General features: G+C 52.2%; 5 protein-coding genes across 5 annotated transcripts; 4 read left to right on the top strand and 1 right to left on the bottom strand.

Annotated features, from left to right (window-relative positions):
• The first annotated feature begins 954 nt into the window (after positions 1–954).
• On the top strand, positions 955–5,266 carry HD553DRAFT_62253 (uncharacterized protein). The gene is made up of 15 exons (XM_046184364.1): positions 955–981; positions 1,053–1,414; positions 1,482–1,572; positions 1,634–1,775; positions 1,846–2,102; positions 2,172–2,862; positions 2,932–3,035; positions 3,100–3,192; positions 3,259–3,386; positions 3,445–3,733; positions 3,798–3,908; positions 3,982–4,179; positions 4,241–4,316; positions 4,382–4,618; positions 4,683–5,266. Exons 2-15 carry the CDS (start codon positions 1,116–1,118, stop codon positions 5,015–5,017), a joined length of 3,051 nt encoding a protein of 1,016 aa, XP_046035414.1. The 5' UTR covers positions 955–981; positions 1,053–1,115; the 3' UTR covers positions 5,018–5,266.
• A 116-nt stretch (positions 5,267–5,382) lies between these two features.
• HD553DRAFT_297692 (uncharacterized protein) lies at positions 5,383–7,489 on the top strand. Its single transcript, XM_046178557.1, has 11 exons — positions 5,383–5,464; positions 5,538–5,563; positions 5,639–5,661; positions 5,731–5,974; positions 6,044–6,136; positions 6,217–6,281; positions 6,354–6,388; positions 6,454–6,533; positions 6,630–6,864; positions 6,932–7,097; positions 7,173–7,489. Exons 1-11 carry the CDS (start codon positions 5,425–5,427, stop codon positions 7,321–7,323), a joined length of 1,158 nt encoding a protein of 385 aa, XP_046035413.1. The 5' UTR covers positions 5,383–5,424; the 3' UTR covers positions 7,324–7,489.
• Positions 7,490–8,412, bottom strand: HD553DRAFT_313848 (DASH complex subunit Spc19). The gene is made up of 4 exons (XM_046180275.1): positions 8,306–8,412; positions 8,137–8,214; positions 7,913–8,059; positions 7,490–7,814 (listed from the first exon to the last, which is right to left on the bottom strand). Exons 1-4 carry the CDS (start codon positions 8,366–8,368, stop codon positions 7,596–7,598), a joined length of 507 nt encoding a protein of 168 aa, XP_046035412.1. The 5' UTR covers positions 8,369–8,412; the 3' UTR covers positions 7,490–7,595.
• Positions 8,413–8,615: 203 nt separating this feature from the next.
• Positions 8,616–10,153, top strand: HD553DRAFT_313845 (uncharacterized protein). Its single transcript, XM_046180274.1, has 5 exons — positions 8,616–8,918; positions 8,989–9,330; positions 9,413–9,456; positions 9,525–9,530; positions 9,589–10,153. The coding sequence occupies exons 1-5, from the start codon at positions 8,659–8,661 to the stop codon at positions 9,675–9,677; spliced, it is 741 nt and encodes a 246-aa protein (XP_046035411.1). The 5' UTR covers positions 8,616–8,658; the 3' UTR covers positions 9,678–10,153.
• A 280-nt stretch (positions 10,154–10,433) lies between these two features.
• On the top strand, positions 10,434–23,631 carry HD553DRAFT_297687 (uncharacterized protein). The gene is made up of 29 exons (XM_046178556.1): positions 10,434–10,525; positions 10,630–10,938; positions 11,021–11,918; positions 11,989–12,249; positions 12,319–12,464; positions 12,523–12,633; positions 12,697–12,748; positions 12,811–12,990; positions 13,050–13,171; positions 13,234–13,668; positions 13,742–17,385; positions 17,475–17,645; positions 17,707–17,782; positions 17,846–17,869; positions 17,931–17,996; positions 18,068–18,206; positions 18,266–18,332; positions 18,388–18,584; positions 18,652–19,377; positions 19,436–21,943; positions 22,007–22,067; positions 22,135–22,182; positions 22,257–22,271; positions 22,335–22,430; positions 22,495–22,549; positions 22,614–22,795; positions 22,868–22,917; positions 22,980–23,034; positions 23,101–23,631. The coding sequence occupies exons 1-29, from the start codon at positions 10,484–10,486 to the stop codon at positions 23,483–23,485; spliced, it is 11,121 nt and encodes a 3,706-aa protein (XP_046035410.1). The 5' UTR covers positions 10,434–10,483; the 3' UTR covers positions 23,486–23,631.
• The last annotated feature ends 78 nt before the right edge of the window (positions 23,632–23,709 follow it).

Genomic DNA, 23,709 nt, shown 5'->3' with positions numbered 1-23,709 from the left:
GCTTTGGTTAGATGTGCCCTTATCAGCCCTCCCGCGGTGTTCGAGTCAGACCACCCTGAACCCACTCGTATATGTATGACCTTCCGACTCATCCTCACTCATCACTCACGTGGATCTCGGGTTACCCGAAGGAGGTATTCAACCGTTCTTACGTACCAACGTACTCTTTCTCGCACAGTCAGGGTGGATCATCAGCCGAATTTCGACAGAGCTGTATGCAGCGATGGGAGCACCGCAGACAAGGACAAGAACAAGCGAATACCCTTCTCAAGGTTGACCACCTGGGATTCTGGAACGATCGGTCTGACGTATACTCGACGAACGTTGTTGGGATCCAACTTCGTACCATCTGTGAATCTGCCATAATGCCTGTTCGATTATGGCTTATGAAGAGGACTGAAGCACAATTCGGTATGTACGAATACAGAGAACTTTGTGACCTGAAAAGAATCGATGTAGATCGTCTGGTCCAAGCGGGGTCTGCGCTCTTTACTGCTTGTCGCGAGATCAATGGCTCGACCGAGTCGGACATGCGTGAGGATAACTCAATGAGTGGTCTGAAAGTTGGAAATTAAGTGAAGACTCTGAAGCAAGTCCCTATGTGTACAAGTGTGATGCCGATCGTTGAGAGTACGGTATGACAAGGGTGAAGATGTGCCCAGCTCGCGTGAATCAATCTCGGTGGCTTGGGTGGTATTTGCATCCGCATCTCATCCTCGAGATCGTCATCTCCGCTGCTCTATAGATCTATAGAGTATGAGCTCGACACCATCAACAGGTTGCAGGTTGCACGTCACATTGAGGTATCGCCCAAGTTGCCATAACCACGCAACCACTTGATAGGCTTGTCATGCAATAGCCCATTCAATATGTTATAGATGAGTAGCCACGAGAAGGAGCTGGCAAACGGGTCCAGCAACGATCAGGAGGATCCTTCGGCAACCGTCGTCATGGCACTTGACAAGGTCATCGTAAAGTCCGGTAAGGTAAACACACCTGAACGAAATCAAATCGGAGACCAGACCAGTACCGAGCATGCGATCATCCAGCAGCCAGAAGATCAAGATAATGATAGCGGTTCCGACGATGAGGAGGAAGAGGAGGATACCGCTGCGATGATGCCAGCGGAAGGGGTAGATGCGGCATATGCTCAACACAACTCACCTGCTGTCGAAGGGCAAGAGAGCGACAGCATGAGCAACGACGACGAGGGAGAGAAATCGGATGAGGAAGCATCAAATACTCTAGCTACGAAACGTAAGGGTGGCCTAGGTGGAAATTGGATGGAAGAAGATACTGCATCTGCAACCGGCAGTGAACAGGATGATGCCGAAGGAGATACGAATGGGAATGAGGACGGGTCTGACAGTGAGGAAGAAGATGAAGAAGATGAGGAAGACGAGGAAGAAGAACCGTAAGCTTGCTTTTGTGCTTGAGATGCATGGCAGGTATCCAACAAACCCTATGCACATTCTACGCAGATCGCTCAAGTACTCCAGGCTGGGACCGGCATCATCTGAAATCCTGATCAAAGACACCGCCTCGGCTCTAGCTGCCTCTTCCCGCTATATAGTGAGTAAACGATGAAATATAAAGCGTTTATTTCTTTTGCCGAAACTTGAGCTTGTGCCAGGCCCTTGGAACGCATAATGGCATGGTGCATATCCTCACGTACGAGGGGAGCAAGATCAACTCGTACCGTCCACATGGCGCTTCGATCACTGATATAAAGATCGACGAAGAGAGCGACTTTGTAGCGACTGCATCAATGGAGGGTGCGTATGCAATCGAAATTCTTTCACCATGACTTGTCGCTGATATTTCGAGCATTCGTGCCACAATCAGGTCGTGTGGTGATCCGGTCTTCGACATCTCCCGAGATCTACGCTTTCGACCAGAAACGACCTCTGCGGGCTGTTGCCCTCGAGCCCAATTTTGCGAAAAAGTCGACCAAGGCTTTCGTCTGTGGGGGCATGGCGGGAACACTTGTCATGTATGAGAAGGGTTGGTTGGGCCACAAGGAGACCGTATTGCACTCCGGCGAAGGGCCTATATGGGCTATAGAATGGCGAGGCAATCTGATAGCTTGGGCAAACGATAAAGTGAGTATTTGAAAGCGTTCATCTGGGATCCATCAGTAAAAGTCGTTTATAACCTTTCCTCTTGACCAGGGAATCAAAATCTACGACACATCATCAAGTCAACGGATAGCGTATATCGACCGGCCGGCTAACAGTCCACGTGCAGACGTCTTCAAGCCTACACTATATTGGGAGGATGACAAGACGTTATTGGTAGCATGGGCGGACTATATCAAGATTGCTCGCATACGAGAGCGACCACGGCCTGCATCGGTGACTGGAGGGGTCACGCTCACAGTCGAGATCACCGCAATCTTCCGGGTCGACCGCATGATATCTGGCATTTGCCCTTACAAGAACGACAATGCTTTCCTCGTACTGGCGTATGTCGCTCCAGATACCTTCAGCAACGAAGCGACGGAGAACCCCATGGAGCAACGGCGTAAAGCTGCAAATCGGCCAGAGCTGCGCATCATCTCGAGAAAGGGAGAAGAAGTATCTTCGGATGCCTTGAGTTTGAGCAACTATCACCTCTATGGCTGTAACGATTACCTCTTGATGCCTTCTGGCCGACCCCGAGACGAGGTGTACCTCGTTGTCAGCCCTAAAGACCTTGTGGTCTCCAGGCCACGTGACCAGGTCGATCATATCAACTGGCTGGTCGATCAACGTCGTTTCGAAGAGGCACTCTCTTCCGCTGAAAAACTTGTTGAACAACATGGCGAGAGTCTCGATATCAAAGCTATCGGCGTCAAATATATCAAGCATCTGTTTGATGAAGGTGAGTTGTACAGGTCCGGGCCCCTCGACTTAAAAGCAATAACGACGGTGTGACCGGGTTTCAATACAGGCTCATACGAGCAGGCCGCGCGGCTTTGTCCTAAAGTCTTTGGCCAAGACGGAAAGATCTGGGAAGACTGGATTTTCCTGTTTATTCAGAGGGGCCAATTTCCCGTAAGCAAGATGTCGCAGGTTTCAACTTCGCTTGTTATTGATATGTCTCGGATTGTCCCTCTAGACAATCATTCCGTACGTGCCAACTAAATCGCCTCGGCTTGCTCGTCTTATCTACGACATGATCATGGCCCACTTTTTGACGCACGACAAGGAGGCACGTCTCGGTCGAATCTGCGAGCTATACATGTACCAAGGAAGCTGAAATTTCGTTACGCTTCAGGGTTTACTAAATCGCATAAAGGAGTGGCCAATCGAGATTTACGACATACAAGCCGTCATCGTCGCTGTGCAGGGAGAGTTGGACTCTGCTCCGGCATCCCCGATATTGATGGAATGTCTGGCCGAACTGTAAATCGATCTTGTCCATTCTTCAACTGCTCTTCTCGCTCACTCGACGTCCATTCAGCTATATCGCCCAACATCAACCGGCCAAAGCCTTGCCCTTCCTCATCAGACTTCGGAAACCCGAGGTCTTTGAGTTTATCAGTTTGCACAATCTGTTCTCCGCCGTTCAAGACCAGGTCCTCCTATTGGTAGACTTTGATCGAGAAAACATTGTCGACAACGGCGACCATCCCATTGTCGATCGAGAACACGAAAAGGAAGAAATGGCGCTCGCATCGACAGAAGGTCATACCACGGCGCGGCATGGACAGGCTATCGCTCTCCTAGTCGAGCATACATATTCAATCCCCGTACGCCAAATCGAAGATGGGCCATAACAACGTCCGCTGATTCCACCAAGTGTGTTTGTTACAGATCAACCGGGTGGTAACTCAGCTGGAAGAACGGCCCAGATACCTTCACATGTACCTGGATGGCTTGTTCCGTAAAGATCCATCTTTGGCATACGAGTATAGCGACCTTCAGGTGAGTCGGATCCCCTTGCGACCATCCAGCTCTGCAATGGGTCCTTGATCACATTGCGTTTGCGATGCTGCAGGTCCGGTTGTATGCAGAGTACGACTATTCGCAGCTCATGGGCTATTTACGAGCGAGCAATTACTACAGCCTGGAAAAGGCCTACGAGATTTGCACAGGCAGGGATTTCGTCCCAGAAATGGTATTCCTGCTGGGCAGGATGGGGAACAATAAACAGGCTTTGATGCTCATCATTGAGAGGCTGGGGGATGTGCAAAGAGTCAGTCGCGATTCGAAACACCAATTCGTGACTGTCTGGGCTGACGAGAGCGGCAAATCAGGCTATCGACTTTGCGAGGGAACAAGCGGATGAAGACTTGTGGGAAGATCTGCTACGTTACTCGGAAAGCAAGCCGGGTAAGTTTAGCTGTGCGCGTTTGATGAGAAGCCGTAACTCACTGAACGAGGAATGCGTGTTTCAGCCTTTATGCGAGGCTTATTAGAAAACGCTGGAGCGGATATCAACCCCTTGCGTATCATCCGTCGGATCAAGGATGATCTGGAGGTTCCCGGGCTCAAGGACGCTCTCGTCAAGATTCTTCAAGCTTCGAATCTACAGGTCTCATTGCTCGAGGGATGTCAGAAAATCCTGGCTGGAGATACCAGTTCTTATGCAAGTCAGCTGCAAAGAAGTCAGACCAATGGAGCGTTCGCAACAGGTAGGTCAATGCGAAAGGAGGAAATGAATCGCATGCGACTAAAGGCTTACCGTTTGATGATCAGGCAACTCTCGCTGTCTTATCTGCGACGATTACCTATTCAAGCCCGGCGATCCTGATACCGCCCCCTTGGCTCTCGCCTACCTCTGCCGGCACATGGTCCACGCTTCCTGTGCCTTGCCTGACAAGACCATCGAATTGCCCGAACGACCGGACCCTCTGGCCAACTTTCTTTACACTTCCGACGAACGGAATCGGAACATCGGGCCAGGCCGTGCGACGGCGAAGAATTTGGGAGCCAAGTTGGCATATAGTGCAACTATACGGGTGAGGGTGAAGAGTTGCCCCGTTTGCGAGAAGTCGAAAGGGAGCCAGGTGCGCTTGAAGGCGGTCCGTTGAGCATAGCATAGGGTCGGGAAGTAGGGCGCATCGATGTGTTTACTGTATACCCGGGCAAGTACGATCATGTATCGAAATTCAGCATGGCACAGAGGAGACCAGTCCCAGGCTATGGGGATGGCCTTCTACTTGTACTCAGCTCGATCATTTGCCATCTTCTTCGCAGTCCCTAACTTCTCGAATAGGGATCTTGGATTTCGGATCTGATACTTGACCACGGAGGGATTTAATTAACCGGGGAAACGCCGGAAGCAGTTCGGCCCGATCAATAAGCCGTGACGTGACCCCCGTCCGGCGTTCCGTATATAGAGGAACACAGAGACAACCAACCTTTGCCTTTTGGACACTTGAACTTCAGGTCTTTGTGAAGCAGAGCACTCAGACACTAGACAGGGAATATCAATAAGATGGCACCATTCGAACTACGTTGGGGGATTATCGCGACTGGTAAGCAGAACAGACTCGCCGTTTCGATCGATCGAGGCTGACGCATCTCTGCCTGCTGTTCGGCAATGGAAAGGTGGCATTTCCACTCAGTTCACCAAGGTATGTTGACACGAGCTCTAGGGGCGAGGAGCTAGGCGGGATATATCTGACGTTGTTCTTCTATCTATCGACCAGGACCTTGTACTGGATCCTGCTGGGTGAGTCGACGAAGTTATCGACCAATCACTAGCACGAGGACTTATGACCCACCTTTGCATCCCCGGCAGACGAGACGCCAACGATGTCAAGCACATTGTCAAGGCCGTCGGTTCTCGCTCCAAAGAGTCAGCGGACAAGTTCATCTCGGCTGTCCTTCCCTCGGACCTTCAAGAGGGCGCTCAGGGTGGCACTTATGAGGAGGTATTCGCCAATCCCGAAGTCGACGTCGTTTACATTGGTACCCCGCACACTTATCATTACGAGAACACCATGGACGCCTTGAATGCCGGCAAACACGTCTTGTGCGAAAAGGTGAGCTTATAGAACATTTCAAGAGAAGCGCGCATTGCTCGAACTGACACGATCGCTTTGTACCCTCAGCCTTTTACATTCGATGTAGAGGAGCTGGACGAGTTGACCGCTCTAGCCAAGAAGAAGAACCTCTTCCTCATGGAAGCCGTTTGGACTCGGTTCGTAAGTATTTTCCTGGAATGACGATTGTTGTTGTTGATGCCATGGGCCGCTAACTTGCGTACAACATAATCTGTCTACAGCACCCGATCGCTTATGCTGTACAGGATGCGATCTTCAGCGGAAAGTACGGTAAAGTCAAAAGGGTGTGAGTAGGATTGAAGGCGCATGCGGCTTAAATGTCAAGCTGATCGGCGGATAACAACTGTTATTCCGACAGCTTTGCCGACTTGGCCTTCAACATCGAGCCGGACAGTAGGTATCTCTGAGGTCCAATCCGATACCTTTGCTGTTATGCTGATCGATTTGGTAATTGGTAGAGCTTGACGCAAAGACCAACCGTATGATTGCCGCCGAATTGGGAGGTGGTGGTCTATTGGATCTCGGCCCATACCCTATGGTCAGTTTGCGTCGATCTTCGTTGCCTTTAGGGGCGCTCATATACGCACTCGACTCAGACCCAATTGACCTGATTCGAAACCCCGTCTTAATACAGGTCTGGGTCATGATGATTTTGCACCAGAACCCGGGCAACAAGGAACGAGCTCCTCCTTCCTCCGTCAAGGGTCATATGAGGATCTACGAACGTACAGGCGTGGATGCGTCTTCCACGTGGATCGTAGATTGGAAAGATGTCGGCACCGCCGTCTGCACAACGAGCATCGAAACGCAGATGAACCTGGAGAGATGTGTCACCGTTCAGATGGAGGGAGGAGAGTTGACTGTTGATTGTGAGTCTACACTGGTATACCAAGACTACCCGGGCGATCCTTCGCTAAACATGAGATCTCTCTGCAGTCCCTACCTTCCGCCCTGAGGGCTATACCATCACCCCCAAACCGGCTAACAGGGAAGACGCTGACCCGGAAGGTGAGGGTAACGCCAACCCCGATGCCAACAAGACCCAGCATCACTCGCACCCTGTCCCCGAAAGCGCTGGCCGTGGGATGAACTACCAAGCCGAGTAGGTCCACTGTCCCTACGAATGCTTCGCAATCCAGAACGAGGTTACTCATAACAAGTCTCCTATCACGCTCAGTGAGGTCGCAAGGTGTATTAGGGATGGCAAGCTCGAATCCGAGCGGTGCAACCTCGCCGAAAGCCGCATCGTGCAGAGCGTTTTTGACGAGGTTAGGAAGCAAGGAGGATATCTCGGTGGCAATGCCAAAGGAAAGGCTGGGACCAGGTAGAATCTACGCGTTATCCTAGGAGCAAGTTGAAATAGGACATACAGTAAGGGTGTTCGGTATCGAATCCTGTATCTACATAATCGAATCTGTTCAAGGGGACAGAGGCTGTTGAAAGGTTTTCAGATACTGTCTAGTGCGATTATAAATTCGGTATCTTTAGCTCTATACAACCGCTAAATCTTACAACTCGATTCTCGGAGAATCAATGCGTGCGCTTTTGGTTCCCCTCCCCCAACCAAGACTCAAGGTATCCAGCCCCCACCTATAACTCGCTAACTCAGCTTGCTCAACTCCCTCTCCAGCCGATCTTTCTTGCCCTTGAGCATGATGAATCTGCGTTTCTGAGCCGCGTCCAATTGTTTCATGTCGAAAGGAATCTTGCCTGGATTTCGAGCCGAGCTGTTGGGCTTCGATTGGGCGATGGTAGAAGTCGAGTTGGTGCTTGAGGGGAGAGTGGCTGGATCGAGCGATGAGTTCTTCACCAATTCAAGCTGCATAGTCGGGGCAATGAGAGATATGGTATGAATAAGATGGTTTGAATCGGGTAGTGCAGCAAGGACAAGAAAGCAGAGAGAGAATGGACACTGACAGTCTGTCGTAGATCTCCCGCTCGTTTCTCATGCCTAGATATAGCCTTTTCCGCCCGGTCGATGAGAGTGTCAATCTGCGGAGAAAGATCTTCGGCGAGCTCTCCCTTGTATTGTCTAAGAAGGGGCTCGGGGAGGAGTAGGAAATGCTATGGTGCAAACGAATGCCACAAACAAGATCAAAAAGATCGATATGATAAGATTGCAATTCGGATGATTAGCTTACCCGTTCGTTGTGCAGAATCGCCGTTAAACGAGGCAAATCTCGGATCCCTGTTGCGAGCTGAGATATGGCTCGGTCTTGCTGCAAATGCAAACAGAATCATGATACGAAGGGATAGAAATTCGTCAGGATACACCGGTCCAGTCGGTCAAATCCGATGGTCAGAACTGACCGTTTGTACGCATTGTTCCGCCGCCTTTACGCATTCTTCTAGGTGATACAGGTTGTCCGTCATCGTGCTACTGGTGAACAGGATGCTGTGGTAATCGTAAGAGAGATAGACGAGGAAATCCCGATCGACCTCGAAAGAGAATGAATTGTCAACAACAAGCTGGCCATATTCGTCAACAACAACAACTCCTTTCGAGCGCGTCGGTGCCAAATAGAAGCGCACCACTCGTCACCACCACCATCATCATCATCAGCCTCGACATCTTCGTAGTACATGTCACTCCACCGCCACCATCTGATAGTACCCTGCCATACCATACCACGAGATCATACTACACGAGACAACGCCATAAGATGGAAGCAGAACTCGAAGCATACGAATACCAGCTGTCACAGGTCAAGCTCTCGCTCGAGGCCGATCCGGGCAATGTCGAGCTCACCACTCTCAAAGGCGAACTCGAGGAGATCATCGATTTGACGAAACAAGCTCTTGGGGTGTCTGGCACGAAGGCGGCAGGTGTGACAGAGGGTTCAAGCAAGGGCAAGGGAAAATCGAAGGAGAAGGGTTTCAAGGCGGGAGATGAAGTTTCGGCGCGGTACAAGGACATGAAATGGTACGTACCGCGAAAAGATGCTGACGAGTAGTATCTCAGCACAGTAGGCTCAATCAGGGGCATTTCTTAGGTACCCAGCCCGTATAACGGCCATCTCTGGACCTTCCGAAAATCTCTCCTACACCCTCATCTTCAAGGGCTACACCACCCCCATCACCCTCCCCGCTGTCTGCCTCAAACCGATCTCTGAACAACCCGCCGAATCCCTCGAACTGGCCCCCCCTTCGACGCTTGGAGGAGTCAAGCGAAAGCTCTCTGCAGCCGAGGAAGAGAAGGAGAAGGAGAAGAGGAAGAAGAAGAATGATAAGTGGGCGGAGAAGCAGAAGGAAAAGACGCAAGAGACTTTGCAGAAGAAGAGCGCTTGGGAGAGTTTCGGCAAGAAGGCTGCGAAGAAGGGACACAAGATCGGAGGGTGGGTGTCGCTAGTTTATGCTCTTGCGGCTTTTCCTTTCCGAGTCTGTTCGTTGACGAAATACTGCATCTGGCTTTTTCAGGCTGGAAGGCAAATCGATTTTCCGAACGCCCGACAACCCCACTGGTGAGCCTCTCGTATTGACTAATCGCTCTTATGATCGCCGCACTAATCCGCTTCTCGACCTGACTTAGGGAAAGGTTGGTCTTATTTACCGTGAATCTACGGCATCAGCTAAGTTCATGATCCATGTTGCAGTTGGAGTCGTCGGGAGTGGTCAAGGAGTTACCTCGTACGACAAGATGGGCAAGCACAAATTCAACGCTGCCGGTCAGAGGGAAGATTAGGACCGGACTTTTCCATCTCCGTGACACGAACCTTCGCGTTTCTATGGGAATGCTCGTGAAGAGGGAAGCGAGAGAGATGCAACGAGCCAGGGCTTCATATCGATGGAGGCTGACCTCATATACCCAACGGATTCCGTTGAATAGCCTATCCGTCCCTATCCCATACAAACAACTTACAACACCAATGGAATGCAAGACCCGCCGGCCCCCGATCAAATCTGATCTTCTCGACGAAATGGGAGGGCAAAATATCGTGGATGAGTCTTTCTGCCCCTTTCGTAACTACCTTTTTCCGAATATCTCAACTGGACAAACCGGTCTGAACATGAACGAATCTCTTCCCCCTTCCCTCTCGTAATTTATCTTTACTATCCCTTGACGGTGGTATGACTGGATTGGGTGCTTGGCTGTATCGTTTTTTAACTTCGATCCTATTTGTAACCGGCATGATATTATGACATTGTCTACTTCGGCGACTTCCGCGCTCCTGTTTAATGTGTCTTTTCTGTCCGCCTGCCTCTCTCCTGACTGATGAGCTCTTGTCGAATGGTGCGACATCGTCTGGTCTAGTTGGTCTGTCGGGTTGTCCCTAAACGAACTTTGCGAGAAGCATCGTTTCACGTTACGCATTAAGCGGAGTTTGAGAACGATCCCTTGTCCGCGACTCGTCACCCTCGTTCCCGCTCTCCTGCGATCATGATCTATCGATTGACAACCTTCGGTATGACATGAACGACCTGATCTCTCTGCCATCATATACAACCTTTCCGAGCACAAATTCTTCTGGTAGAACTTGAGATGCTACCATGAAGGTCAAAAGACTCAACACCAAAAAGGCCGGGGTCCTGGTGAGTCTGAAAAAGGCTTCGGAATCGTCTCATTTGCCTCGCCCGCTAACCCACCGGTCGTCTCATATGCCCTACTGCGTGATACTCTTCCTTCCGTTATATAGCATCCCGATCTTGCTGGTCTCATCAACAAGATAAAGGATTGTGAAGATGAAAAGCTTCATCAGCTGCTCAAGGAGCTTTTGCCGCACAACACGCCATGGCAATACCCTCGAGGGGACATGCATCACTGGGTGCCGGTCCTCGACAAGTTTGACGCCATTTACGAAGCAAAGATCAGTCAATACAATGTCGACACCGTTCAGTCTCAAGACTTTGCCGAGGAAGACAAGCAGTTGCTGTTGGAGATTCTGAGGGTGGAGAAGCTGGTCATGGACAATGCCACGAGCAGGAAGATTTTTGCTAGCTATGATGTGAGTATCCGTCTTGCGAGATTCTCTGGTCGCAGCTATTGGCATGACACTGACATATTGACCCTTTAATGAATTCTCTTAGAGACTATGCGAGCTGATGTCGACGAGCGACCTCGACGTCCTACAAGCCGTTCTTGCCCTGCTGCATCGACCGGCTCAGCAGTACTCGAATGTCACCAGCTTCGAGCTGAACGAGAATGCTACCATCCAGGGCAGGCTTCTCATGTTGACGACCGCCGGAGGATCTTGGGGTCGCTTGAAGGAAAACGGATGGGGCTTGCTTCAGTTGGCTCAAGCCGTAGACAAGAAGGGCGGTTCGAGCGACTCGGAAGGATCGATCAACTTGCCGGATTCGTTCTTTCACATCCAGGCGCAGTTTTATCGCCCCACTCAGATCTCTGCTTCTGGAGAACCTCAGAGCTCGTCGGCGCCGCCTGACACCAAGGAACTGGTTCAACCGACCTCGGAGCTACGTCTCGGATCGCAGGAGCAGAGGCTCACTTCGCCTCCTGCAGCGAACAAGACATCCGAGTCTAGCAATCCCTTTGAAACTCCGACAAAGCAAGCCAGCAGCTCGAATCCCGCACACAAAGGACGAGTTGCCACCCTCGCTGGAGCAGAGCCCTCGACACCGCAACCCGCTCAAGGTCCCAGTTCGCCTGGCGCGGGTACGGTCACCAAAACGCCGTGGTCGCATGCGTTCACGAACCAAGACGGTCTGACGAAGCTGTCCCTGTTCAGCGGAGCTTTCGCCGACCTTGCAAAGAGCGGGAAATGGACCCCTCATCAGGTCCTAGCGGAGCTGTTGAAGGAGCATCCCGAGCTACAGGGCAACGATATGAAGGACGTGCACTTCGAGATTCTCAGTCGACTTGAATGCATGATGGCTGTCGCCGCGCCTGAAGGCAAACTTACGGCCGAGAAGAAGCGACACATCGCTCAACTTCTAGCCATCCGATTGACGGCGATGTCGATTTACAGTGAGTGACAGTAACCCGTTCGACGACCTGGACAAGACTGCTAATCCCGAATCGTCATCACGTCACATAGTCCACGTTGTCAATGAAGATGTCGCACAGACTGAACTGTTCCTCCATGAGCCGACCATCATCGGACAGCTAGCAGAACTGGTCCAGCCCAGCTCTCGGGTCGGGGACTCGATCGTGACTGCGGCGCTATTGGTCGACGACGCTTGTCTGCGATACCGTACCAAATGCAGCGAGGTTTTCAGTTCTTTGAACGCCAACGTGGCGCACGGCATCTTGATGACCTTTTTCCGCGATCTTATCAAACGTCTGAGCACCGATGAAGGTCAGTATCGTTTCGATATTGAAGTCTCATTTGGGTTTGTTCCTGAGCACGCCGCTTCCACGCATACAGACGTTCCCTACCCGTTGGTAGATGCGACTCTTGCGTTCTTCTCGCTGGCGATTGTATCGCCTACGCACGGAAGCATGCTGATCGGGGCTGGTATTATTCCGACCCTGATCGAGTTGATCAAGGATACTAACCCGGCTCATGGAGGTGTAAGCTAGATATGACCATTAGGTTGCTTTATTTCGCAAGCTGATCTCCGCCGCACAGTACGTCGCTCGTGCCATCGGTCTGATGGACACGATCATCTACACGAATCCGAACGTATTCGGTCTTTTCTGTAACGCCGGAGGCCTGGAGGTCCTAAATTCCCGGATCACCGTATGTTTCGACTGAAACAGATCGTTGGCGGAGTTGCTGAATTCGGCTGGTGTATCGTTGTAGGTCGAGCTAGACAAGTGGCTGTCTCCTTCGATGATGGAAGAAAGCGTCTCAGGTGAGCGTCTCATGGTGCTCATACGTCTTGATCGGCAACTTGAACCCTCATTTTTTGGGCAGAATCCGAGCTGCTCAGGCGCACCGTCCCTCTCAAGTTGATGTTCCGCTCGATACATCGATTGATGCAGTCTGGGGGTACAACAGAAGGTCTTCGAAATCTTATCGATTCCGAATTGCCCAAGTCTCTTCTCAGGACACTGCAGAATACTGACAAGCTCGGAGCTCCGGTGCTTGCAATCGGTAAGTCAGAGTCATGACTCCCGCTTGCTAGAACTCAAACTGAAATCCCTAATCTGCAGCTATCAACATTACGGCCACGTTCGTACATAATGAGCCCACATCTTTGCCCATCATCCAAGAGATGAAACTTCCCGAGGCGATGTATGATGCGCTCGAGAACAACAAATACCCTTCTTACGAGGTGGGTTCTATGATCTTGTAATCCCCGAGAGACTTTATGCTTACTGCACTACTTTCGGGCAGGTCATCTCGACGATCCCGTATGCCCTGGGTGCACTGTGCCTGAATCAGGCCGGAATGGATTTTGTGCTAAGCCGGCCTCAGTTGATCCGCTTACTGGTGAATTCGCCTACGAATCCAGCCTATCGAGACGTATTGAAAGAGCGCGACAATGCCGCCTACCTTGGCTCGAGCTTGGATGAATTGGCTCGGCATCATCCTCCCCTCAAGGCTGTCCTTCACGAAGCTCTATTTGACATGTTGCGTACGCTCGCAACCATGGGACAAAAGGCTCGCTGGGCAGCAATTAACAAAGTCGCGGATTACCGTTTGCTCCCGGATGCTGCTCAAAGCGGCGCGGGCGAACCCCTTCTAGAAGCCAAAGCAGCTCTCGAGATGCCACCGGCCGAAGAGGATACCGAAATGCACATGGATGTGGTCTTATGGCTGAGCAGTCAGGTGAGTGATCTTCGGAAAGCCGCGATCCCTTTCTATTAGTTGATCATGTCAAATTTCCCGCGGCCTTCTGCAGCTCATGTCGGGCTTGTTTCACAACCCCCATCTCGCCAAGGATTTCCTAGCTCAAGGGGGTCTCGAATTGGTTCTTGACTTATACCGGCTGCCATGTCTTGTCAGCCAGTTCTCGACCACAGATACGGCAAACCACATGCAGGAAGTGTTCCGCAACCTCGCCGAGGCCGATCTGACCAAGGTTCTAGAAGGCATCGTGTCTGCAGTCAAGGCCGCCATGGTGGACAATCCTGCTTTGGAATGGCACGCGACTGGTGTCGACACGGCTGCTACGACTCGGTTGCTGCATCCCGGCAATGCCGAAGAGCTTGAACAGGCTAACATGGTATTCCGGAAGATGGTCAGCTTGAATAATCTGCTCGGCTTACTCAGCAGTCTCTATTCGACTGTTGGATTCGCTCACGGCAAGGTGGCCACCGCTTTCCTGATGGCGCTCGGAGCGGCAAGCTCTTCTACTCTCATTGCCGACATGGGCAAGCTGCATCGAGCGGCCATCTGGCAGAACATTTGGCTGAAGGTGAAGCAATCTCCTGCGAAGCCGACTCCTCAAGCGATCACCCAGATCAGAACAGTCGAAGAGAATCTCCTGTCTCCAGCCGTCGAATACAGCTCGAGTGACTTGGCCACTGCTCTTGTTTCGCCGGCAGATGTCTCCGCGGATGTTAGCCGTAGACTCAACGAGGCTTCCGAGACCCCGACGAGCGGCGAATCGCAGGCTCTGCCGGAAAACTACATCTCCCTCAAGTACCTATTCTCCCGGATCCCCCTTCAACTGACAACGTTCTTCCAAGGCGTCATCAAGATGCTTCTGTTCCGAAGGATTGAACCGGTTCATCGTGTCCACTCGGTCCCCACTGCGGACCAGCTAGCCACCATGCTTGTTGCGCACCTCAATCATTCGTCCGGGTCAGATTTCGACGTTCTCAGTGTCGCGGGCAGAGCGGCGGTAGTCGCCCTAGTCTCTGCCATGCTTTATGAGGGTTGGACTGCCTCGGTAAGCATGCAGACTATGCTGCTGATCGCTTTCCAGAAGAAGGGTGGTATCACTGCCATCAGTCAACTCCTCACGAGCCAAGTAACCGCGATGGGGCCGAACCCTTTGATCGAGACTCCGCTGTTCAAGAAGGATATGGCAGCTCTCCTCAGAGTACTGGCTGGACTGAAGGTCATGTTTGATTTGGTCAAAACCCTCGTGTCAGCAGTCCCTTTGCTTGAATCGCCTCAGACCACAATCCTTACGACCAAGGACAAGGAACTCGACCAGGAAGACTACTTCTCCCCTTTCGAGTTCCTCATCAAGATCAGGCTTGACCTTGCTGATCCGATCTGGCAGGCTTTCAGCGCCAAGTGGCTCGAGTCCTGCCCTTCGCCCATCACACAGATTGTCACTAAGGCAGCACTCTGTTTGATCGAACCGTTGCCGGGTTCACAAGTGATCGCGGCCAGCGCCTCTCCTACATCGAGCACAGGCGGTCTCAGCACATCTTTGGCGGCTCTTGGCTTCCCTACCTCTCGGGCCAGCGCGTCGGCACCAGCCACTGATGTTCGACCGGATCCGACCTATGTCGATATGCTCACCCAAATGGGATTCACTCGCAATGCTGCTGAGATCTCGCTCAGGCGAACCAACAACATCTTCCCGTCGGCGGCGTACTATATCGTTCAGCATGGTCACCAGCTCGCTGCAACTGCACCAGCAGAAGGAGAAAATGGAATCGACGGGCAAGTAGACACACCCATGGCCGTCGAATCGAGCACTTCGGCCAATCCCGAAGCGCAATCATCCGACGCCGTGTCTGATCAGAGCATCACGCCGGCCTCGACGTCACGCAAGGTAGCTGCCAAAGCTGTCGCAGAGGGCCGAAAGGCGCATCTCGAACAGCGGAGAAAGCTGTATCGCAGGGACCTTCCGGCTCGCGCGATCCGACTCGTAGAGGTGCATAACGATCTGGTGTTCGAGTTTGCCCAAGCCCTTCTGGAGGACGTCTCCTCTGTCGTGGCGGTCATGGACTCTATCAGAAATCTTCCGCCTGATGAGTCCAACAGGGATGCCAAGCTCCAAGCCAGACTTCGTTTGTTCGCGGTCATCGCCCATCAACCCACATTCGGTACCAAAGTCACGTCCGAGAAATCGCTGCAGGTCATAGAGTCTCTGCGAACTCTTCCGAACGCGATCGAAGCCCCTCGTCCTGCTTGGGTGTCTGCCAAGCTGCTAGCGGTTGACTGCCTCTTGATGTGGGGCGAGAGCATCAAGGCACCTCCTGCTGAAGGGACCGAAGCGACGACCGACATCATGACCGGTCCCAAGTACGACGAGGCGCGGCGGGAGTCGCTCGAATACGCCACCAAGCTTTTACTGCAGCGAGACCTGAACGAGGACGAGCTTCTAGCCGTGCTGCGTACCCTGGTATTATTGACGCGCGACAAGTCGTCTTGTCAGCTGTTTTTGGACAATTCTGGATTGCCTGGGTTGTTCCAGGCGGTTCTCGCGACTCCCGCTAAACGTCGACATTCCGCCATGGCGTTTGCGACGATTATTTGCCGTCACCTCATCGAAGATGAAGCGGTTCTGGAGACTTGCATTGAGCGTGAGATCAACCAGTGGTTTGCTCGCCCGAGAAACACCGCAGCGCACGCCAAGCACTTCGTTTCCAACTTGCGATCCGTAGCGTTGCGCGACCCGGCGATTTTCTTGAAGGTAGCTATCGCAGATTGTGAGATCCTCGAGCCAGAGCCGAGAGGAGGCATGCACCAGATTGCACTCAAGAAGAAGTCGCAGGATGCGCAAGCAATGACCTCGGAGGATAAGACTAAACCCGAACAGGTGCCAGAGACCGAGGCTATGCAAGTCGACGACCCGTTCCAGGCGCCTGTAGATTCTACAGTTGCCACTGGCTCTCCTCTCGAACAAGTAATGAATTACTTGATCAACGAGATCTTCTCTATTCACAAGACACAGACTTCTTCGGGAGACAGCACTGCGATGACTTCCGAGAACAAGCAGTCTTCGGAAAATCAATTGTCGGCCGTCCTCCTGGTCTTGACGGAACTTCTTGGATCCTACAACGAGAGCAAGGTCGCCATGGTGCAGCCTAGTAGAAAGACTGGAAAGGATGCAGCCAGTGCGAACAAGATGCGATCGCCGGTACTGCAGGTCTTACTCAACAACTATGTGTGCAACATCGTGTTTGACGCCGATGTGACGAGAGCGAGTGGCGACAAGGTGACCGACGCACAAAAGGCCAGGATGAATGTCTCGAACTGGGCTGGAGCAGTCATTGTCGCGCTTTGCTCCGATGCTACTGGAAGCAATGCAATCAAAGACGCTTCCTCAACCATCGTCACTATTCGCAAGACTGTCATGGATACCATTGCGAAAGCCATCAAGGAGATCAGTACCGCTACGGACCCTCTCAACCTCAGATACGGGCGACTTTGGGCGTTGAGTGAACTCTGCTACCGTCTCTTAACGGCCCGTCCTACCGTTCAGCCCAAAGGTCAAGACGACTCGTCTCTACATATCGCCAAAATCATGCTCGAGAAAGGCTTTGTACCGATGCTTACCACCGCCATGGCCGAGATCGATCTCACTTATCCCCAGGTCAAGAACCTAATTACAGCCATCGTTCAGCCTCTCGAATACCTGTGAGTTGACACTGTCTTGGGCTCCACACTCATACCGTCTACGGCCCGCCTTCTTTTACTGACCGTCCATTTCTACGTTGGAATTACAGTACCAAGATCTCCATGAAGATGGCTCGACCCGACAAAGCGAAGCCGACCAATGAGGAGGTCTCGGACGACGAGAGCATGACCACTGACAGTGAAAGCGAGGACGAAGATATGGAAGATGACGAAGCGTCCACGGATGCGCCGGACATGTACAGGAATTCTTCACTGGGAATGTGAGTAAAATCACTTTGATCTTGACTCATGTACGTCGCTGAATGACGGCCGTCATTTCAGGTTCGGTGGTGAGATGGACGACTATCTCGAGGATTCGGACGGCATGGGAGATGACGACGAAGAAGACGACCTTGACGTACGTACAGCAGAGTCTACCTCGTTCAAGTCCTGTTTTTAACTTTGCCTTGCCTGTACTTAGCATTACGAGGAAGTGGAAGGAATGGTGAGCCGGTGTTGCCGAAAGGGGCTCCTTTCCCGCATTGACATGATGCTGGCCTTTATAGGACGACGAGAGCGAGAATGGTACAGAGCCGTCCGATTCCGAATCTGACGAGGAGCTGGAGCACTGGGTACGCCAGGCATGCGGCCTTGTTCCGTATCAGACCACAGATGGCTGACAGGGTCGATGCTTATCTATCAGGACGCGCACATGGAAGACGAAGATCACATTGAAGGCGAAGACGCTTTCCCGGACGATGACGAGAATGTCGATCAAGGTCAAGAGGATCAGTACGGCATCTTCGATGACGGCGCTGTCGACATTGTGGACGAGGACGACGGTGAGTTTGTCGCTGCAATTAAGAAACGGGGTCTTTCTCATCCTCTGCGTACGCTGTAGCTGAGGGATATGCCGGCGACGAAGTGTATCTTGAAGACGAGATGGAGGAGGACGAGCAGTCCGAAAGGTCAGTGAGAACTCGATCGGCTTCCGCGCAACGATACTGATCTTCGTCCGTTCAGGAGTAGCAGGAGCGACTACGATGAAGAGGAGTTGGACGCATTGGACACTGTCGTCGTAGATCCTCTCAGCGCAAACACGAACACCGGTCCTACGCTGAACTGGGGCTGGGGCCAACCGGTCCGAACTCAATCTCGAGAGGACACGCAGCAACAGCATCGCAACCATCGATCTCTGCAGAACACTATGAGCTTGATGGGTGAGCGACATGTTACCTTGCTACTGTGTGTTGCCCACATATTGATCGCGTGAGGTCGACTTTGCAGAAGACATCGGCCCGTTCCACCGCTCGCATCCACCGCAAGCTCCCGTGGCGTCCGTCACTTCTCATCCCCTGTTGCAACAAGAGGGCGTAGCAAACCCTGCACAGAACCCGCGGGGCCGTGGTCATCGGCATTATCCGGGTGGTGCTCTGGGTGACATACTGCAGTCTATCGAGCATCTGACTGGTGGAAGTCAGGGTCCTGACGGTCATAGAGCCCTCGAGACTCTCCTTGATCAGCTTGGGGGCAGAACACCAGAGCTAATCCGAATCGAGTATCGTGAAGGTGGTCGGGCCGGAGATATCTTTGATATTCCGATCAATAGCGGACACCGCTTCGGCTCATCACGCCGCTCGCGAGAGCCCGCGCCTGTAGATGTCGAAGCTTTCTCGTCGATTCCTTTGCCCACCATCAACCGATGGCAAGAGGAGGAGAGCCTGATGAGCTCTTACGACTCGGGAGCGCGCTTGCAAAACCTGACTGGATGGATCGTCAACGCTCTACTTCCAGCAGCTCGTGAGACCCAAAAGAAGATCAATGAGCGAATCGAGGAAATCCGGCGAGAAGCCGAGGCGAGACTCAAGAAAGAAGAGGAAGAAAAGGCAGAGAAGGAAGCCGAAGCGGAGAGGCAGCGTCTTCAACAGGAGGCCGACGAACGGGAGCGTCTGGCACAGGAGCCTCCGAGCCAAACAGGCGAAAGCAACGTTCAAGACGTAGAAATGGGCGCCGGTAAGTTTCAATATGGCAAGTACAACCTGTAGTCTGGTCTGAATATCGGTCGTTCCAGCCACAGAGTCTGCAGATGAAGCTCCGGCTGTTAGAATCACCGTCATGATACACGGTGCCGAGGTTGACATTACCGATACTGGCATCGATCCCGAATTCCTGGAAGCCTTGCCTGAAGATATGCGAGCTGATGTCGTCTCACAGCATTTGAGGGACAACCGGGCAGCCGAGACACAAAACCAGCCATCCGTTTCGACCGAGATCAGCCCTGAATTCCTCGATGCTCTACCTCCCGAGATAAGAGCCGAAGTCATCCAACAGGAGGCTATCGAAGCGGCCAGGCGCAATGCAGAAGCCAGAGGCGGCGCGGGTCAAGGGCTGCCGAACGCTGGAGCAGCGCAGCAGTTGATGAGGGGTTTGCCAGACATCGGAGATCTTCAAAACTTCCTGGCGAACCTTGATCCCCGTATTCGCAATATTGCCAACATGGAGCAACAACACGAGGCGATCCTCCGCAATCTTCCACAGCAAGCACGGGATGATGTCGAGGCTTTGTCCAACATCGACCCTGTTTTCGCCCAACAATTCCGGGACGAATTAGCTCGTCTCAGATCTGGCGCTTTCGCTCTACGAAACCGATTGCAAGGGAGCGGACATCAGCACCGAGGCTCACAGACTGGAGCTCCGCACAAGAAGGCTCCAAGGGAAACGATACAGCTTCTGGACAAACCTGGTATTGCTGCTCTCGTTCGTCTCCTTTTCTTCCCCGAAATCAACAAGAAGGACCGTCTCCTGAAGGTACTCAGTAACCTCTGCGAGAATACTAAAAGCCGAAGCGATGTCATCAGCATGTTGCTTAGTGTCCTACAGGATGATTCCGGCGATCTGAGCTATGTCGACAAACAGTCTGCTGCAAAGGCTACCAAGGGTGCTTTGTCTACACCCAAGGCGACACCCAAGAAGAAGGGTGCCTCGGATGCCATGACGTCCTCAGCCGCTATGTTGGCAGGACTACAGAGCGACAGCATTCCGACGTTTGTGGCTCAACGCGCATTCGAAGCACTATCGCACATCGCTACGAATAACGAGCTCGTTTTGCTCTACTTCTTGACGGAGCAAGATATGCCTATCGTCAGTACGAAATCGAGCAAGAAGGGCAAAGGGAGAGAGAAACAGACAGCGGCAGCATACCCGATCGCCGCGCTTCTCAAGCTGCTTGACCGTCAGAGTCTCTTCCGCTCTCCGGGCATGGCCGAAACACTCACAGCGTTGTTGGCCACATTGACCAAGCCTCTATCACAGCTGTCGTCGGTCAAGCCTGCCAAGTCGGCATCCGATAAGCCTGAAAACATGCAGACTGTATCGGATGCCGCTGAGTCGTCCACTACCACGAATGCTGCTCCCGATACTGAGGAAGCGCCAATCGAAAATGCGGCGCCTGAAAACAGTGGGACCGAGGTGCCATCCGGCGAACAGTCAGGGGACCCCGCCGGAGATGCTTTGAGTGACTCTGCTGGTCTACTCAAATCACCTCCCAACATCGCTGAGGACGTTCTGAAGCTCGTGCCTAACGTCCTTACTTTCGGGGAATGCTCAAGCAGGACTTTCTCCAGTACGCTGAGTCTTATACAGAACTTGACGCACATCCCTTCGGCCAAGGAGATCATCTCGGCTCAGTTGCAAGACCAAGCTCAACGCCTCGGTGACCTGTTGAGCAAGGATCTCGAGCAATTACACCGAGACTTGCTGGAGGCGGAAAAGGCAGAATCTGAGCGAGAAGTTCCTGTGGGCAACTTCAGCCCTGCCTCGTCGGCACAGACCAAGCTCCTTCGAGTCCTGAAGACAATCGATTACATCTATGCTCCAAAAGATGGTCATAATCATGCGACTTGGGATGCATCGGTTGTTACCGCGATTGCCGAAGGCACCAAAACGTTGGATGCAGAGGAAGAACGCATCCAAGGCATCTTCGACTCGATGCACCTCGCGCCTCTTTGGGATGTTCTGGGCAAGTGTTTGACAGTGGTCGAGCGCAAAGACTCGCTCATCAACATCGCGACGGTGCTCCTTCCGCTTGTCGAATCGCTCATGGTGGTCAGCAAATACGGCAGCGCAAAGGCAGCTGCGACCCGGACGCGGGCTGGGTCCGTCGCTCTGTCCCCTATGAGCCCGCGCGAGATACCGGAGGAAGATGCCTTCGTGGTGTTCACTAGTCGTCATCGCAAGGTATTGAACACGATGGTTCGCAACAACCCGTCCTTGATGAGCGGTTCGTTCTCGCTGCTCATCCTCAACCCCAGAGTCCTCGAGTTCGACAACAAGAGGAATTGGTTCATGCAACAGCTTCGCAAGAAGCCCAGTCGGGACGTAGGTGGCCATCTGCACCTTAACATTCGTCGAGAACACATATTCGAAGACTCGTACAAGGCCTTCTTCAACAAATCTGGCGATACCTTGAAGTATGGCAAGCTCAACATAAAATTCTCTGGCGAAGAGGGTGTCGACGCGGGTGGTGTAACGCGGGAATGGTACAGCTCGTTGGCCCAGTCGATTTTCAACCCCGGATACTGTAGGTTCGACAAGGGGAGCATATGTGTCAATGTATTGCTGACCCCTTCCATCTGCTTTTCAGGCTTGTTTGAGCCTTGTGCTGCTGACGAGGGCACATATCAGCTGTCTCAGCACTCTTGGGTGTGAGTAGTTGATCTTTTTGTGCTTGCCATGCTGTTCTTAAGCGCGAAATTGTGTTCGTCTGTGCAGCAACGGCGACCATCTGGACTACTTCCGCTTCATCGGAAAGGTCATCGCGTAAGTCTAGATCTAGTGCCCAACAACTCCTGTACTTTTGCATTAACTTATCGATCTCATTCGGGCCTAAACAGCAAGGCTATCTATGAGTGAGTTGTATCGAATTGCATTTGATTCTAAAGCTATACTGACATTCGAGACGCGCACCGCAGCCAACGCTTGTTGGACGCTTATTTCAGCCGAGCCTTCTACAAACAAATTCTTGGACGCAAGGTGGATGTACGCGATCTGGAAAGCGTGGACCCCGAGTAAGTCCTGCGGCGATTTTTTTTCTCTTTCTTTCTACGTAACTCACCAACTTTTCCTGGTCAGGTATCACAAATCTCTGGTCTGGATGTTGAACAACGATATCACCGGGGTGATCGAGGTGGGCCTGATATTTTTGTAGAAGACATTCAGACCAACCGCTTACCACTTCTTACATTGCATAGCTGGACTTTTCGCTCGAAACCGAGGAGTTCGGAGCGAAGAAAGTGATTGACTTGAAGGAAGGTGGCAGCAACATACCTGTCACTGAGGAGAACAAGGGCGAGTATGTCCGCTTGGTTGTGGAGCACCGACTGGAGACGTCGATCCAAAAGCAGGCCAAGGCGTTCCTTGGGGGGTTCTACGAGTAAGTCCGGGTCGTGCATCCAGCGAGATCCTAGCAGACTTTGATCCTACCTCTACCACACTGTGACAACAGAATCATTCCCCGCAAATTGATCTCGGTCTTTGATCCGGATCAGCTTGAACGTGAGCGAGGAATTGCATCGCTTGCTATAGAGTAAATCAATGCTGACTTTCGACACACGCAGTTTTGATTTCGGGGGTCTCTCAAATCGACGTTGACGAGCTGAAGAACGCTACTCAGTAAGCCAAGGAGTCTTTTGCTTCGTTTTGCAACCTCTAACCATTACCTTCGTACTACTTGAGTAGACTTCACGGTTGGAAGCACAGCGACGCCGAGGTCACCTGGTTCTGGAGGGCGCTGCGAAGCTTCTCGCAGGAGGAAAAGGCAAAGTTCCTGATGTTTGTTACCTCCTCTTCGAGAGTCCCACTGGGCGGATTCACACAGCTTCAGGGCAGTTCCGGAATCCAGCCGTTCCAGATCCACAAAGTAAGAGGAATCGTGTGTTCTACGGAACGATTGCAACTGATACAATTTCCCGCGACATTGCAGCTGTATCGAGAAAACGTGCTCCCCAGCGCAGCGACCTGCTTCAACGAGTTGCTCTTGCCGTCTTTCCCGAGCTATGAAGACCTCAGGCACAAGCTCTTGACTGCGATCTCAGAAGGAGCGGGACATTTCGGGCTTGCATAAAACCGCCACGATAACTGAATGATCACTAGAGACCAGATATGACACGCGACATGCTATGTATCATCGACCCCTACATGTATTCAACGACCCCTTATGCTATTGTAATTCAGCCTCCATTTGGCCTATCAAATCTCCTGCCGATGGCCGACCTCCTCTTGTGCTCGTGGCTTCCTGTTTAAGGAGGAGAGGAACCTTTATAGCGAATAGAGATCCACATCTTCCCA

Source organism: Filobasidium floriforme (assembly GCF_021052385.1).
Source record: "Filobasidium floriforme strain CBS 6241 chromosome Unknown HD553scaffold_15, whole genome shotgun sequence".
In the NCBI taxonomy this organism is placed as follows: Eukaryota; Fungi; Basidiomycota; class Tremellomycetes; order Filobasidiales; family Filobasidiaceae; genus Filobasidium; species Filobasidium floriforme.
This window is presented reverse-complemented; position numbering and strand designations above follow the sequence as displayed.